General features: G+C 45.6%; 1 protein-coding gene across 1 annotated transcript; it reads left to right on the forward strand.

Moving 5' to 3' along the window:
- The first annotated feature begins 1,301 nt into the window (after positions 1–1,301).
- Positions 1,302–15,997, forward strand: LOC119318299 (BAG-associated GRAM protein 1-like). The gene is made up of 18 exons (XM_037592826.1): positions 1,302–1,590; positions 1,732–1,767; positions 1,865–1,962; positions 2,208–2,283; positions 2,467–2,595; positions 2,676–2,722; positions 8,217–8,340; positions 8,533–8,649; positions 9,311–9,340; positions 9,420–9,519; positions 13,406–13,512; positions 13,748–13,888; positions 13,973–14,077; positions 14,149–14,295; positions 14,433–14,486; positions 14,709–14,772; positions 14,911–14,972; positions 15,349–15,997. Exons 1-18 carry the CDS (start codon positions 1,411–1,413, stop codon positions 15,418–15,420), a joined length of 1,689 nt encoding a protein of 562 aa, XP_037448723.1. The 5' UTR covers positions 1,302–1,410; the 3' UTR covers positions 15,421–15,997.
- The last annotated feature ends 360 nt before the right edge of the window (positions 15,998–16,357 follow it).

The following is a 16,357-nucleotide window of genomic DNA, read 5'->3' on the forward strand; positions in this document are numbered from 1 at the left end:
CGGCATGTAGTTGCAGTCGAGGGCAACAATTGTACTTGTATGTCTAGTGATGGACATGCAACTAATTCATAATTTTCAAAAATAATATCAAATTAAAATCATTAATTTTAAAAAATATTAATGAAAGTAAATAAATAAAATTACAAAAATAAACAAAAAAAGGGGGGGGGGAATCCATAAAAAACGACAGTGAAAACTCAGTAGGAAGAAGAAGAAAACAAAGAACCTTTACAATCCTCTCCAAAACCGAAAAAAAACATGTACATGACTCGGCCCGTTTATGTGGCATGTGCATTCGCTCCCATTTGTATTGCATCTCCAAAAAGAAAAGAAAAACGGCTCTGACATGTACTGTATAATTGAGAAAAAAGAACACCCAACAAAACATGAACACCACCGCCAGCACTATACATGGTCACAACGCAACATCCCAACATGATGTTAAGGAACTTGCATGTGCGGTCGAGTTACAATGTCTGCAGTTGTAAGTCTAGTGATGGGCATGCAACTGGTCGGCATTTCTAATTGCAACACATTGTGTATTTTTTTCTTAAATACGCACGAGTGTGCGTATTATATATATTAAAAAGAAGAATGGGGTAAAGAGCCCCTTCACGTTGAGATTACATGTTACATAACCCCATCTCCACCCAAGCACATTGTGTATTGTGCCGTTGCAATTGGGTTAGACTAGCCACAATGGGAGTAACTTCAGTAGTAATATCGAGTCCAACTCAGCAAATTTGCTTATGTGGCAATGCGTTAATGAGGAGAGAGGTAGTTGTAGTAACTTAACTAGTTATTATAACATCACATGTCTCAATGCAATATGAGTCTATAACCTAATAAATGAATCTTTGCATGTTACCACCCTTAAGTTACTACCTACTATGAAGGTAGTAACATAGTCTAGGGATATGTGTATGTTACTATCCATTGTGGCTAATCTTATAGCTCTCGCGGTTGCGTGTCTAGAGGCTGGCATGCGACCGCAATAAAAAATGACACTTTTCTCTTGGGACAATAAATGACATTTTTTTCACCCGCAAAAAAAAATGACATTTTTCTTCAAATGGATAGATCGTGTTCGTATGTTATTTTCGGGTGGGACAATGAAAATTATGGACGCGTGGCCCCCGAAAGGCAACCCTCAATGGGCGCTTCACGTCGACGCAAGAAAACAAAAAAGCAGCGCCGACAAGCGTCCACGTCGCGTCAAGATTCGCGTCACCGAGCAGCACCAGCCGACTGGCGGGCCCCGCGATTCCGAGAGCTCCCGCCTTCGCCGGCCCGTCGGCCGTCGGCTCCACTCCCAGTCTCCCTCCCAGTCATAACCACCATCCTCCCCTTCCCTTCCTTTCTCCCTCTCATGGGCATCCCCACCTCCGGGAAAGAGAACCCAACCCCCACATGACGCCGCAGGCTGCGCCGGCGTCGGCGGCGCTCGGGTTCCTCGTCCCGACGCGCTGGGAGATCGAGGTCACCTGCGCCGCCGCGACGGCCCTCGTCCTCGTCCTCGCCGCGCTCTACGCGCTCCACCGCCCGCGCCGCGCGCCCGCGGCCGCCGACGGCCTCCAGCTCGTCGACAAGGTAAACAAAGCATCGAATGCTGCTGCTGCCGTCCGCCAGTGGGCAAATTTGGGCGCGGCGACGAGAGGTCGCCTGTTCTAACGTCGCGACCGTTTTTGTTTTGGCTTTTGTCTGCTCTGCTCTGCTTGGATTGCTGCTCAGTGCCACAAGGGAGCGCCCTCGGCGTATGCGGTCAACGTGAGTGTGGCTCGCCGTTGTTGTTCATCAGCCACTCTGACGGCTCTTTGGTTCGTGTGACTTATTGACTTGGGTGCGTGTCTTTCTGTCTGTCCAGCTGAAGCTGCTCGCCGCCAAGGATTTGATGGCGGCCAACTTAAACGGGAATTCAGACCCGTATGCACGCATCACCTGCGGCCAAGATAAGCGTTTCAGGTGCGGTTCGATACTCTTTCATCCATGCACACCCCCTTCTGCATTTCTCTTCTGAATATGGGCATCACAGAGTCATATACTCCATGATTGGGGGCTTGAGAAAGTCTGAAAATATTTCTGTGGGGAAAACAATGGTGGCAGGGGTCCATGGAAACAGTTAGTACAAATGAGGAAAGCAGCCAGTTTTGGAGTGGTAGTCTACTTTTCCCCTTTGTTTCATCTCTTACTGTCTTACACCTTTACAGCTCCATGGTTCCTGGCTCAAGAAACCCAATGTGGGGAGAGGAATTCAATTTTGTTGTTGACTGCCTTCCTGTAAAGGTTATCACCGGCACTTTCTCTTCTACTCCGTACCTAATTTTGATTTTCTCCTTGAACATGCAGTGTCATAATAAGTCTTGAGCCAACATTAGGTTTCTCAATCATAATAAGTCTTTTCCATCAGTATTATGGGTGGTACCTCATCAAAGATGCACTTGGCATTTATTCTGTGCACTATTGTAGATAAAGGTGGAAATATACGATTGGGACATAGTATGGAAGAGCACAACACTTGGTTCTGTTACTGTTTCAGTTGAGTCTGAGAAGCAGAGTGGACCAGTTTGGCATGCACTTGACAGCTCATCAGGGCGGGTAATTGGTTTCTAAAAACAACTTGGTTTCTCGGAATCATTTGTTTTTCAGTTATCTTATCAATTTTTCTGCATTGTTAGGTTTGTCTCCATATCAAGGCGATCAGGGTTAATGAGAGCTCCTCCAGGTAAATATCTCATCTTTCATTAATTTGCTCTGATTTTTGTAATTATGTTAGATGGGAATTCTTTTGCATTTTTGAACAGCTTTGGCATGTTGCAGTCACTTGCTTCACTTTGTATTTACTGTCAAAATGTCACTTGCTGGGGCTGATAATAATTTTCTGACGTATTGTAAGACAATAAGTTTTGGGGAACCAGCACAACCCTCTAGGGGTGGCTTATCTCATTATATATAATGGTTGTGTTACAATATGTACCATATACGTACATAGGTACAGAAGCTATACATAGTCTAACACCCTCCCTCAATCTTAGCCACTTTCTAAAGAACTGAGAAGGGTAAGATTGCGCCTACAAGCCTCAAACTGTGCCAGCGGTAAAGGCTTAGTGAAGATGTCTGCAAGTTGATCCTTAGATGAGATAAACTTGATCTGGAGTTGCTTCTGTGATACACGTTCCCGTACAAAGTGATAGTCAACTTCAATGTGTTTCATTCGGGCATGAAATACTGGATTTGCAGAAAGGTATGTAGCACCGATGTTATCACACCAAAGAATAGGAGGCTGTGGTTGAGACAAACCCAACTCCTGAAGCAAAGACTGCACCCAAATAATCTCTGCAGTAGCATTAGCCACAGCCTTGTACTCAGCTTCAGTACTGCTACGTGACACAGTAGCCTGTTTCCGAGCACTCCAGGCGATCAAATTAGAGCCAAAGAATACTGCATAACCCCCCGTGGATCGCCTGTCATCTGGGCTACCAGCCCAATCTGCATCAGAGAAGGCCGAAAGGACCCGAGAGGAAGTCGGCCGAATATGCATACCAAATGTCAGGGTGAACTGAACATAACGAAGAATGCGTTTAACAGCAGCCCAATGAGTATCTCTGGGAGCCTGAAGATACTGACAAACCCTGTTAACAGCATAAGAGATATCTGGTCTCGTGATCGTCAAGTACTGAAGTCCACCAACAATGTCCTGTACTCTGTGGCATCCGCAGGAGACAAAAGCTCACCATCAACAGCTGTTATCTTGTCGGTAGACGACATGGGTGTGGTGGTCGGTTTGCACTTCAGCATGCCAGCTCTCTGTAACAACTCCAAGGAGTACTTCTTCTGCGTAAGGACAAGACCAGTAGCACGAGAAGTGACCTCAACTCTAAGAAAGTAGTGAAGCTTCCCAAGATCTTTGACCGCAAAATCAGCACCAAGAGAGCAGACAAGAGCATCAGCAGCATACTGAGAAGAGCTGACAAGGATAATATCATCGACATATACCAAAAGATACATAGTGACTTCTGGCTTCTGTAGAAGAAATAACGAAGTGTCAGCAGTAGACGGCACAAACCCATGAGCACGAAGGGCAGAGGCAAGGCGGGCATGCCAGGCACGAGGAGCTTGCTTCAAACCATATAGTGCTTTGGAAAGACGACAGATATAGTCAGGACGGTCAGGATCAGAGAAACCAGGCGGCTGTTTCATATAAACCTCTTCCTCCAAAAATCCATGTAGAAAAGCATTCTGCACATCAAGTTGACGAAGTGACCAACCACGAGAAACAACAATGGAGAGAAGAAGCCGAATAGTGGTAGGCTTGACGACAGGACTGAATGTGTCCTCATAGTCAAGACCATGACGCTGCCGAAAACCGCGAGCAACAAGTCGCGCTTTGTAACGCTCAATAGATCCATCCGAATGCTTCTTCACTTTGAATACCCATTTTGAGTCAATAACATTTACCCGTGGTGGTGGAGGAACGAGAGTCCATGTCTTGTTACGAAGAAGAGCATGAAACTCCTGCTCCATAGCCTCTCGCCAATGTGGAATGCGCAGGGCAGCCTGATATGAGCGAGGCTCAGAAGATGGATCCGCAACAGCAGCAGCCAAACAAGCAGCCAACCAAGCAACTGTACCATCCTTACGTTCCTTAGGTTTGAAAATGCCACTGCGACTGCGTGTATGTGGTCGGGACACAGGAACCACCGAGGTCGACGGAGCAGCCTGCAACGGGCTGGAGGACGGCGACGTTGACGAGTCAGCCGGTGACGAGGAGCCAGTCACGGTAGCCTCGGACTCGGTTGGCGAAGAAGGCCGACCCACCGGCGAAACCGGCAGAGCAGACGAAGCAGCTGGCGACTCCGGCATCACAGACCGGGCCGATGGCGAGCTCGGCATAGTGGGCCGTGGCGCGGCCGGTGTCGCGGGCCGATCCGCTGATGAAGGCGACGTGAGGACCCGAGCCGCGGGCGAAGACGACGTGACGGGCCGAGCCGCAGGCGAAGACGGCGTGACGGGCCGAGCCGCGGGCGACTCGGCGGCCGCTGGCGAAACGGACCGAGCAGTGGAGATGCTCGGCGCGACGGGCTCGTCGGGTGACCATGCATGGGCACGCGAATCGATGCCATGCAACATAGGGCGATCGACGTGCCCACCAGAAGACGATGATGATGATGGTGAATCCTCCAACAGCTCCAAACGAGCTCCATGTCCGGTTCCTGCACCATGGTTAGGTAACAGCAAAGGAGAGTATGCAACATCATCAAATTGGTCAGAAGCAACAGAGGATGAATGCAGGGATGGTGGTTCGACAGTGGACACAGGAAGGTTGGCAAAGGGAAAAACATGCTCATCAAACACGACGTCCCGAGATATATAGACACGATTAGTGGGAACATGAAGACATTTGTAACCTTTATGAAGAGAGCTATAGCCAAGAAAAACACACTTCTTAGAACGAAACTCAAGCTTGCGCTTGTTATATGAACGAAGATGCGGCCAGCAAGCACACCCAAATACCTTGAGAAAGGTATAATTAGGTTGTTCATTAAGGAGAACCTCAATGGGAGTCTTCATGTTTAAAACACGAGTAGGAGTACGGTTGATGAGAAAGCATGCAGTGGTGGAAGCATCACTCCAAAACCGAAACGGAACAGATGCATGGGCCAAAAGAGTAAGACCAGCTTCAACAATATGACGATGCTTACGTTCGACTGAACCATTCTGCTGATGTGTATGTGGACATGCTAAACGATGAGCTATCCCAAGCGACTGAAAGAAAGAGTTGAGGTTGCGATACTCGCCCCCCCAGTCTGACTGGACATGAACAATTTTGTGCTTGAGAAGACGTTCAACATGTTTTTGAAACTGAACAAAAATATCAAACACATCAGATTTGCGTTTAATAAGGTAAAGCCAGGTAAAGCGACTATAAGCATCAACGAAACTGATATAGTAATTATGACCACTGACAGAAGTCTGAGCAGGACCCCATACATCTGAAAACACAAGTTCTAAAGGATGTTTCACCTCACGACCGGACTCCGAAAAAGGAAGTTGATGACTCTTCCCCTGCTGACAAGCATCACACACTGCTACATCTTTATGACTAGACAAACTAGGAAGCTCATGACGACGCAAAATATGACGGACAATAGGTGTGGCCGGGTGACCAAGACGAGCATGCCACTGTGACGGAGAGACCCGAACTCCACTGAAAACACAAGCGACACCAGGATGCTCCAGACGGTAGAGGCCCTGGCACAACCGCCCACTAAGAAGAATGTCCCTCGTGCCCCGATCCTTAATAAAAAGATCAAAAGGGTGAAATTCACAAAGCACATTATTATCACGTGTGAGTTTAGGAACTGAAAGAAGATTACGGGTCACAGATGGAACTCGAAGAACATTGCGAAGCTGAAGACTCCTATTGGCATGTCTAGTGAGAAGAGATGCTTGACCAATATGAGAGATGTGCATACCTGCTCCATTGGCGGTGTGGATCTTGTCGGAGCCATGATAGGGTTCACGAGTGTGAAGCTTCCCCATCTCGCTGGTTAGATGCTCTGTCGCCCCAGAGTCCATGTACCAGTGTGGATCGATGGAGTAGGACTGAGTGTGTCCCTGTTGCTTCTGCGGCGCGGGACGATCAGCCATGGCGACCTGACGGGCATTGTTGCGTGTATCTTTGCCGTCATTGCCAAGACCAAGGAAGCTTCGCTGGAAGCACTTATGACACTTGGAGGCCCAGTGCCCATCGCGGCCACAAAGCTGACACACACGTGGACCGCCAGCCCCCGGTAAGGTCGCAGTAGGTGGGGGGGGGGGCGAGGCGGGCGACGGTGGCAGCCCCAAGGGAGACCGGGGTGATGAAGAAGAGCGGCCACCCTTGGTGGCGGCGTTGGCCGAGAGGGAGCCAGTGCCCCTGGTGCGGCGAGTCTCGACCCGTTGCTCAGTGAGAAGGAGCCGAGAGAAAACCTCGTGTGCCAGCATGGGTGTCGAGTTGCCCCGCTCGTTGATGATCTCGACTAAGGCATCATACTCCTCATCAAGACCATTGACAATAAACGAGTTGAACTCGGAGTCGGTGAGGGGCTGTCCAATGGAGGCCAATGTGTCGGCGAGGCCCTTGACCTTGTTGTAGAACTCAGTGGCAGTGGAGTCAAGCTTCTGACACTCTCCAAGCTGACGACGGAGTGCAGAGACACGAGCCTGGGACTGCGCTGCAAAGGTGCGCTCAAGGATGGTCCATGCCTCATGAGACGTCTTCGCGAAGACAACAAGGCCGGCAACTGCCGGCGAGAGCGACCCCTGGATGGAGGAGAGGTTCGCCTAGTCCTGCCCCGTCCAGACGCGATGGGCCGGATTGTAGACCGGACCGTGCACGCTGGCTACCAGCGTGGGTGGGCAGGGAAGCGATCCGTCGACGTAGCCTAGCAGGTAGTGACTCCCCAAGAGCGGGAGAACCTGCGCACGCCAGAAGATGTAGTTGTCGGCGGAGAGCTTGATGGTGATGAGATGACCGAAGTGAAACGGCGGCGGCGAAGACAATCCCATCGAGGAGGCTGCCTGGGGTGCAAACACCATGGAGGCAGCCGGAGGCACCGAAGCCGATGCGGGAGGAGGCGGGACCGCAGCCAGGGCGGGCGCCGCAAAGCTCGCGGCCGGTGCGGACGCCGCAAGGCCCGCGGCCGGGGCGGACGCCGCCAACCCCGCCAGCGGGGCAGTGTGATCCGCTTGCGGCAGGAGCGGCGGGACGACGCCTGCGGAGTCCGCAGCGGACGGCGGCGCCGTGGTGTGGACCACGAGGTCACGCCCAAGCGAGGGCGCCGGCGGCGTGGAGAAGACGGAGCCGATGCTCCTTGTCCCGATCGGAGCCGGAGCAGAGACGGCATCGAGCGGGAGGTTGAGCAGAGCCGCAAGAGAGGCCGGGAGGAAGCCCGCAGCAGTGGAACCGGTGGTGGCGGCGCTCGACATGGCGGCGGCGCGATCGGTGGCGCGGCGGCGGCGGCGGCGGTGCGGGTATTAGGGTTTAGAAGCGGAAGCGATCGTAACCTAGCGTGATACCATGTAAGACAATAAGTTTTGGGGAACCAGCACAACCCTCTAGGGGTGGCTTATCTCATTATATATAATGGTTGTGTTACAATATGTACCATATACGTACATAGGTACAGAAGCTATACATAGTCTAACACGTATATAATTTTTTTTGTGTTTTATAGGGATCTAAACAACTCTGCTGAGGCTGATGCTCGTAAAAGGATGTCCTTAGACAAAGAAGGCCCTACTGTCGTTCACCAAAAGCCAGGTCATTTACAGACAATTTTTGGGCTACCTCCAGATGAGGCAAGTACCTACTGGCTACTGCTACTACTACTACTACATCTGTACCATAAGATAAGAAGTTTTTGCAGTTCAAATTAAACTGCAAAAAGTCCTATATTATGGTATGGAGGGAGTTCTAATTAAATAGATTCATGGATAGGTCTATTACCAACTTGCAATAGTTATTGTTTCATTGCTTTGTTTATCATCCAGGTTGTTGAACACACTTATTCATGTGCACTTGAGAGGTCATTTCTATATCACGGTCGCATGTATGTGTCTTTATGGCACATTTGCTTCTATTCAAACATCTTCTCTAAGCAGATTAAGGTTAGCTCACATACAATATTTTTCAATTGCACACTTTGATTGGTGGATTTACTTGGTTCTTTATTTTCGCTTAATCTTTTTTGCTTGTCAGAAAATATCCATTTTTAGTGTTATGTTCATTTCATTGTGTGTCTAAACTTCAAAGAGACATTTTGATGATCACATGATATTAACACATATTAATAAATTTTACTGAGATCTTTACTTAGATGCAGCCTGTCTGAGTATTATCTACTAGATTTAGCTTTTTTAACAAATAAATAAATATCTGTTATGTCGTCTATTTGCTGGATAACATCGTAAATGAGGAAACAATAGGATAACAGAGCTAGTGAAGAAATGCTGACTTTGTCATTAGATCTAATTAAGTTAGATGATCAAATCCTTTTGTCATGTGGTTCTTAAATGCTATCTCCCTATTCTGACATGCATCAGTTGCCTCCTAAATGTGAATCACTGATGCTACCAATCCTGGTCAACAAGAGCATTTTCACTATTTTTTCTCTATATTGTAGATTGGGTTGGATAACTTTAGTATCCTATGTGCTGCGGAAAATTTTACATTGTTAAAGCTAGAAAGCTTGTCTTAGAAATATATCCAATTGCTTACATGGTTGTGATACATTGTGAGACTGAAAACATGTTTTTCTTATATATGAAGGTTGAGCTCCCTTTGAGAGATATTGATGAGGTGAGCCTTGCCTCACTCTCCTACATCATTTCCTTGCTAAAAGTGTTACTAATCACTTTTGTCCTTCTTTTACATGTAGATAACAAAAAGCCAACTTGCAGTTATTAATCCTGCAATTACGATATTTCTTCGAACGGGAGCGGGAGGACATGGAGTTCCTTCCTTAGCATGCCCTGATGGTAGGATTTAATACTCGCAATCTTGCATAGGCATAACAACCTTTTGCATCTTGATTCTTACTCTGGCACTAAATATGGATATTGCAAACTTAAATCCCTTTCATTGATTTTATAACACTTAGTTGTCAAATCTCAGCATAGCCGGTCCCAAGCCCGAATAAAGGAGGAGGGTTGTGATAGGTTTGGCGACCCAATGCCAAAACCCAGCCACTCTTATGGAGATGAAACCAAGAAGAACCTCGTTGAGGCATTACCCTCTTACCGACGTGCCATATCAGAACCCGAGTGTGGTGTTAAATGGGCAAGGGCCGGGCCGTCGCCCCCACGGTGGCACGCCGTGTCTTGATATGGATACGGTGATAAGTGAGCAAGGATCATGTCGCTGCATCCTTAGTGGTGCACTACCTCAACGCCTGGGTGTAGTGAAAAATGAGCAAGGGTCTTTGCATTTGACTCGACGAGTTCGAAGAGTAAGGAAGCTAGCCAAGCCAAGTAGAATCCGCTTAGGTAGCTGGAAGGTAGGATCCCTAACGGGTAAGTTACGGGAGTTAGTTGATGCAGCGATGAGGAGACGTGTTGATATCCTATGTGTCCAAGAGACCAAATGGAAGGGACAGAAGGTGAACGAGGTGAAGGACACCGGCTTCAAGCTATGGTACACGGGGACAACTACAAACATAAACGGAGTTGGCATCTTGATCGACAAGAGCCTCACGTATGGAGTGGTAGACGTCAAGAGGTAAGGGGACTGGATTATCCTAGTCAAGCTGGTCGTTGGGCACTTAGTTCTCAATGTTATCAGCGTGTATGCCCAGAAGTAGGCCACAATGAGAGCACCAAAAGGGAGTTGTGGGAAGGCCTGGAGGACTTTGTTAGGAGTGTACCTATTGGCGAGAAGCTCTTCATAGGAGGAGAGCTCAATGACCACGTGGGTACATCTAACGCATATTTTGAAGGGGTGCATGGGGGATTTGGCTATGGCATCATGAATCAAGAAGGAGAGGATGTCTTAAGCTTCTCTTTAGTCTACGACATGATCGTAGCTAACACCCTCTTGAGAGAGAATCCCATCTAGTGACTTTTAGTAGTAGTGAGCACTATAGCCAGATTGATTGTGTCCTCTCTAGAAGAGAAGACAGTCGTGTTTGCTTAGATTGTAAGGTGATACCTGAGAGAGTGTTGTCCCTCAACATAAGCTTGTGGTGGCTGACTTTTGCTTTCGGACTCGTGTCCAGCGGGATAAGCGCTCCAAAGTCACTAGGACGAAGTGGTGGAAGCTCAAGGGGGAGGCATCTTGGGCTTTCAAGGAGAGGGTTGTTAAGGAGGGCTATTGGGAGGACGGAGACAATGCAAACGATATGCGGATGCATACGGTGACCTACATTCGGAAGGTGGCTTCAGACTAGTTTGGGGTGACCAAGGTAGCGGCAAAGCTAAAGATATGTGGTGGTGGAATGATGATGTCCAGAAGGCTATTAAGGAGAAGAAGGACTGTTTCAGACGCCTGCATATGGATAGGAGTGCAGACAACATAGAGAAGTACAAGGTGGCAAAGAAGACCTCAAAGCGAGCTCTAAGTGAACCAAGGGGTCGAGCATATGAGGACCTCTACCAAGGTTTAAACTAAAAGGATGGTGAAAGGGACATTTATAAGATGGCTAAGATCCAGGAGAGGAAAAAGAGGAATGCCAACCATGTCAAATGCATCAAGGACGGAGCAGATCGGCTTCTGGTGAAGGACGAGGAGATCAAGCATAGATGGTGAGATAAATTTGACAAAATGTTCAATGGAGAGATGAGAGCTCTACCATTGGGTTGGACGACTCCTTTGATGATACCAATAGATGTTTTTGTGTGGCGAATCCAGAGTCTGAGGTTAGGAGGCTTTAAAAAAGATGAAAGGTGGCAAGGCAATGGCCCCTTATTGTATCCCCGTTGAGGTGTGGAGAGGCCTTGGAGACATAGTGATAGTATGGCTAACTTAGCTTTTCAACCACATTTTTTGGTCAAACAAGATGCCCGAATAATGGAGGCGATGTATATTAGTACCAATCTTCAAGAACAAGGGGGATGTTCAAAGTTACTAATTACCGCTGAATTAAGTTGATAGAGTTATGGGAGAGAGTCATTGAGCACCGCTTAAGAAGAATGACAAGCATGGCCAAAAATCAGTTTGGCTTCATGAATGGTAGGTCCACCATGGAAGCGATTTTGTTGGTACGACAACTCATGGAGAGATGCAGTGAACAAAAGAAGGAACTGCATATGGTGTTCATTGACTTGAGGAAGGCCTACGATAATATACCATGGAATCTCATGCGGTGGGCCTTGGAGAAACACAAAGTCCCAACAAAGTACATTACCCTCATGAAAGACATGTAAGATAATGTTGTGACAAGTTCCGAACAAGTGATGGCGACACCAATGACTTTCCAATTAAAATAGGACCGCACCAAGGGTCAACTTTGATCCCTTATCTCTATTCTTTGGTGATAGATGAGGTCACAAGGGATATATAAGGAGATATACCATGGTGTATGCTCTTTGCGGATGATGTGGTGCTAGTCGATGGTAGCCCCGTGGGGGTTAATAGAAAGTTAGAGTTGTGGAGGCAGACTCTGGAATCGAAAGGTTTTAGGCTTAATAGAACTAAAACTGAGCATGTGAGATGCGGTTTTAGTACTACTAGGCATGAGGAGGAGGTTAGCCTTGATGGGCATGAAGTACCTCAGAAGGGCACCTTCCGATATTTGGGGTCAATGTTGCAAAAGGATGGTGATATAAATGAAGATATGAGTCATGAAATCAAAGACGGATGGATGAAGTTGCGCCAATTCTGGCTTCCTATGACAAGAGAGTGCCACAAAAGCTAAAAGACAGGTTCTATAAGATGGCGATTCGACTTGCGATGTTGTATGGCGCAGGATATTTACCAACTAAGAGGCGACATGTCCAACAGTTAGGTGGAGCAAAGATGCGCATGTTGAGATGGATATGTGGCCACACAAGAAAGGATTGGATCTGAAATGATGATATATGTGAAAGTTGGGTAGCACCGATTGAAGAGAAGCTTGTCCAAGATTGTCTAAGATGGTTAGGGCATATACAACGCAGGTCTGTAGATGTGTTATTGCATGGCGGATGGATAAAGTGTGCTGATAATGTCAAGAGAGGTCAGGGTAGACCAATCTTGACATGGGAGGAGTCCGATAAGAGAGATCTGAAGGAATGGAATATCACCAAATAACTAGCCATGGATAGGGGTGCATGAAAGTTAGCCATCCATGTGCTAGAACCATGACTTGGTTTCGAGATCTTAGGGTTTCAACTCTAGCCTGCCCCAATTTGTTTGAGACTGAAAGGCTTTCTAATTCCATGACGCTTTTTAGAAAGTTGTTGTTGTCTCGCTCTATTGTCTGACACTATAAATCATGACGCTTTTTAGTTCCATTTTGGCCATCCAGCTAAACTAGGTGCATGTATAATGTGGTCTTCTCTATTTTTCGGTTTGACTATGTGGTTTTCTGCTCCCATTCAACCTTCTATAATTCTATTTCTCAGCAGCATCAGCATGTTTGGTATTACTACTTATTAGTCGATGACTTGGTGTAGATTTCTGTTACGTGAGTGTAGATTGCATTCCACCATGACTTGAGATACATGTTTACTTGATGTGAAATTGGTTGCAAGCTTAAGAAGTGCGGAGGAAGCTAGTGATCATGCATTCATGCTAGAAAACAGACTAAAAGGGCATTGTTGACCAAAATTTATACTACAATATTCACACATTTTCTAGAGGCTGGCAAAAGGACTGACTATGGTAATCTAGATAAGATGGGAGGTTTCATCAATTGCTTTATGTCACCTTTTTATATTATTTTTGCAGGAAGAGTTAGATATATATTTGCATCGTTTTGGAACAGAAACCACACAGTTAGAGCATTGGAACAAGCTGTGAAGAACTTCCATACCATGATAGAGGCTGAGAAACAGGTAGTGACATCTCGAGCAGCCTTTTCTCCACACATATTTTAATTAAGAATTTCAATATACAATGCACGCTGTTGTTGCATATCTGCAGTCTTACTGTTAGTGCACTAGTTTTGAAGCAAAGCTTTCTGCATGTTTTGCTGTTTATGATTGGCATTGATTTACATGATCGTGATCTCCATAATTTGCTTATCAAAATCGATAATAGCTTTTAATATATTTGGACTTTGGATTATAGGAATATGCTCGATCTGCATTACGTGCACTCAGTGGCTCAAGAAACAATAGCATGGAGACAGATGTTCCAGAAGAATGTGCTGATTTAACAGGGCTACTGCAACCTTTTGTCAAAGAAGAAGTTCTAGTCTCTGTATTTGATGTAATGATAACTAACCGTATCTTCCATGATTTTGCAATTGGTAATACAATTATACAACTGATCTTCAATCTCATCTCATCTCAGGGAACATTTCCGTGTACTGCAGACCAGTTTTTCAGTAATCTTATAAGTGATGACTCAACTTACACAACAGAATATCGGACAGCTCGTCAGGATAAAGATATCAACGTAAGTATCCAGCACAGTGCCGGCTCTCCGAGTCATGCATTATTGCTGACTAGAAATATTTCTGTATGCAGCTGGGCCAGTGGCACCTTGCAGATGAGTACGATGGTCAGGTGAGAGAACTTAACTGTAAATCCATGTGCCACAGTCCAATGTGCCCTCCATATTCAGCAATAACAGAGTGGCAGCGTACGGTTCTTTCAGCTAACAAAACCGATCTGGTATGTTTTTAATGCAAAACTGAACGTCCCATTATGACGGCTAACATTTCTCGAGTCATAGTATTACATTATGTTATATACAGTATATACTACTACAGATCATAAATAAATCTGATTTCTCATTTTCTATCTTTTAGGTATTCGAGACTGTACAACAAGTACATGATGTTCCGTTTGGTTCCTATTTTGAGGTACTTCTAGCTTAGTTAGTTTCCGTGAAAGATACATTTACATATCCATTTTATTGCAATCTACAATGCTGTTCCAATTTCGAGCAAGCTACTTCCATTCTGATTCCAAAATTCTTTTATTTTATAGTGTTACAAATACTTATTTTTAGGTTGCCCTGTTAGAAATACAACTGTGTTCAACTATGATTTGGTAATATAGTTAACTGATGTTCCACTTTTCAGATACACTGTAGATGGTCTGTGAAAACCATCGATTCTAGTTCGTGCAGTGTTGACATTAGTGCGGGTTGGTGTTTTTCTTCTGATCTCCATGTGTAGCTTGTGTTCTCTTATTTCCTTTTATCTTATGATGTCTGTTCTCAGTGCAAAACTGCAAATGGAAATTTGTAATTTGATGGATGCGGTGGGCACTCTGTCCTTTCAGGTGCACATTTCAAGAAATGGTGCATAATGCAGTCTAAGATAAAGAGTGGTGCTGTGGACGAGGTATGAATTTATCTACTGTTGGCCTCTGTTTGATGATGATCTGTGAATGTGAATTTAATCCAACTTGTCCACAAACTTAGTAATATGCTAGTGAGATTTTACAATCAATAGTGAAATTACGCGCAATCAAGTTCACACATTTCAGCGATCAAAATAATCAAGGCACTAACTCCCGGTTCCAGATAAGCTGCAATCTGGATATGATCAGATTAATTTGGACATTAGAAATACAAATGTCTCTGGTTGTTTGGATGCTATAGACTTGCATATCAAGATGCAAATATTACCTGATTATTCTTTGTCTTTAGTCTCTGCATGTGGTAATTAATCCATTTAACTTTTAAGGTTGTGGTAATTATGTTTTGAAATCTTGCAGTTAAAGAAGGAAGTTGGAGAAATGTTAGGGTTTGCGGAGTCGTATATGCTAAAAGTTAGCTCCCCTAACTAAGAAGACGATGGTACTGCCCAACAAGGCAGCACGGCGCCAGACACAGATGACATACCTGGTGATCAGTAACTAGCTGAGCATGCTCTCTTCTCATGACAGGCACCTTCGCACGATGGTGTTTTATGATGATACCCGGTGGACCTGTAACTGTAACTAGTCCAAATTTGGTATGATTGGCTGCCTTAAAGGTAAAAATTGTTTAGGAAATCCTATATAGTCTTATGTATGGCCTCTTGCATCATTGTGACACATACAAGATAGTTATTAAACGGTGAATATCAAGGTTTAGTACACAAACATCTGTATAAAAAGAAAGAAGCCATAACCAGCGAAAATAGGAATATATGCCTACACACATGCCTACTATTGAACCACCGTTCAAACTGGTTGTAAGTAACCCGTGCGATCATCTCTCATCGGTTGCACCCAGTAGCCATAAGCTCATGTACCTCCAAATGTCGTAAGGACCATGTATGGATCCATGTTGTAGACTTGAAATGACTTGCAAAATGGTTTGTATTTCCACTCTGTAAAAACAGAGTCATTTCGGCAATTTCATAAAGCTCGAAGTGAAGCACATACTCCGTCCTGGATATTTGGCTTAACTCCCAACCAGTTTCCAAAGAAATTTGCTATACTAGTAGGTGGAAGCAGGTTAAAAGTCACATGAATTGTACGCCATAGGAAAGTGTGAAACAGACAGGAAATAAACAAATGATGAATTGTTTCATCTTGACCATAGAAACAACATCGTCTATTCCCTTGCCATCTTCGTTTTCCCAAATTATTCTTTGTGAGAGTAACCCCTCTATGCACAAACTACATAAAAAAGTATTAACCTCTATGCACAAACCACATAAAAATGTTTTATCTTAAGTGACACTTGTTTTCCATATAACAAAATACAGGCCCCTGTGTTAATATGGTCTGTGTACAT

The sequence above is a fragment of the Triticum dicoccoides genome, chromosome 6A (assembly GCF_002162155.2).
Source record: "Triticum dicoccoides isolate Atlit2015 ecotype Zavitan chromosome 6A, WEW_v2.0, whole genome shotgun sequence".
Taxonomy (NCBI): domain Eukaryota; kingdom Viridiplantae; phylum Streptophyta; class Magnoliopsida; order Poales; family Poaceae; genus Triticum; species Triticum dicoccoides.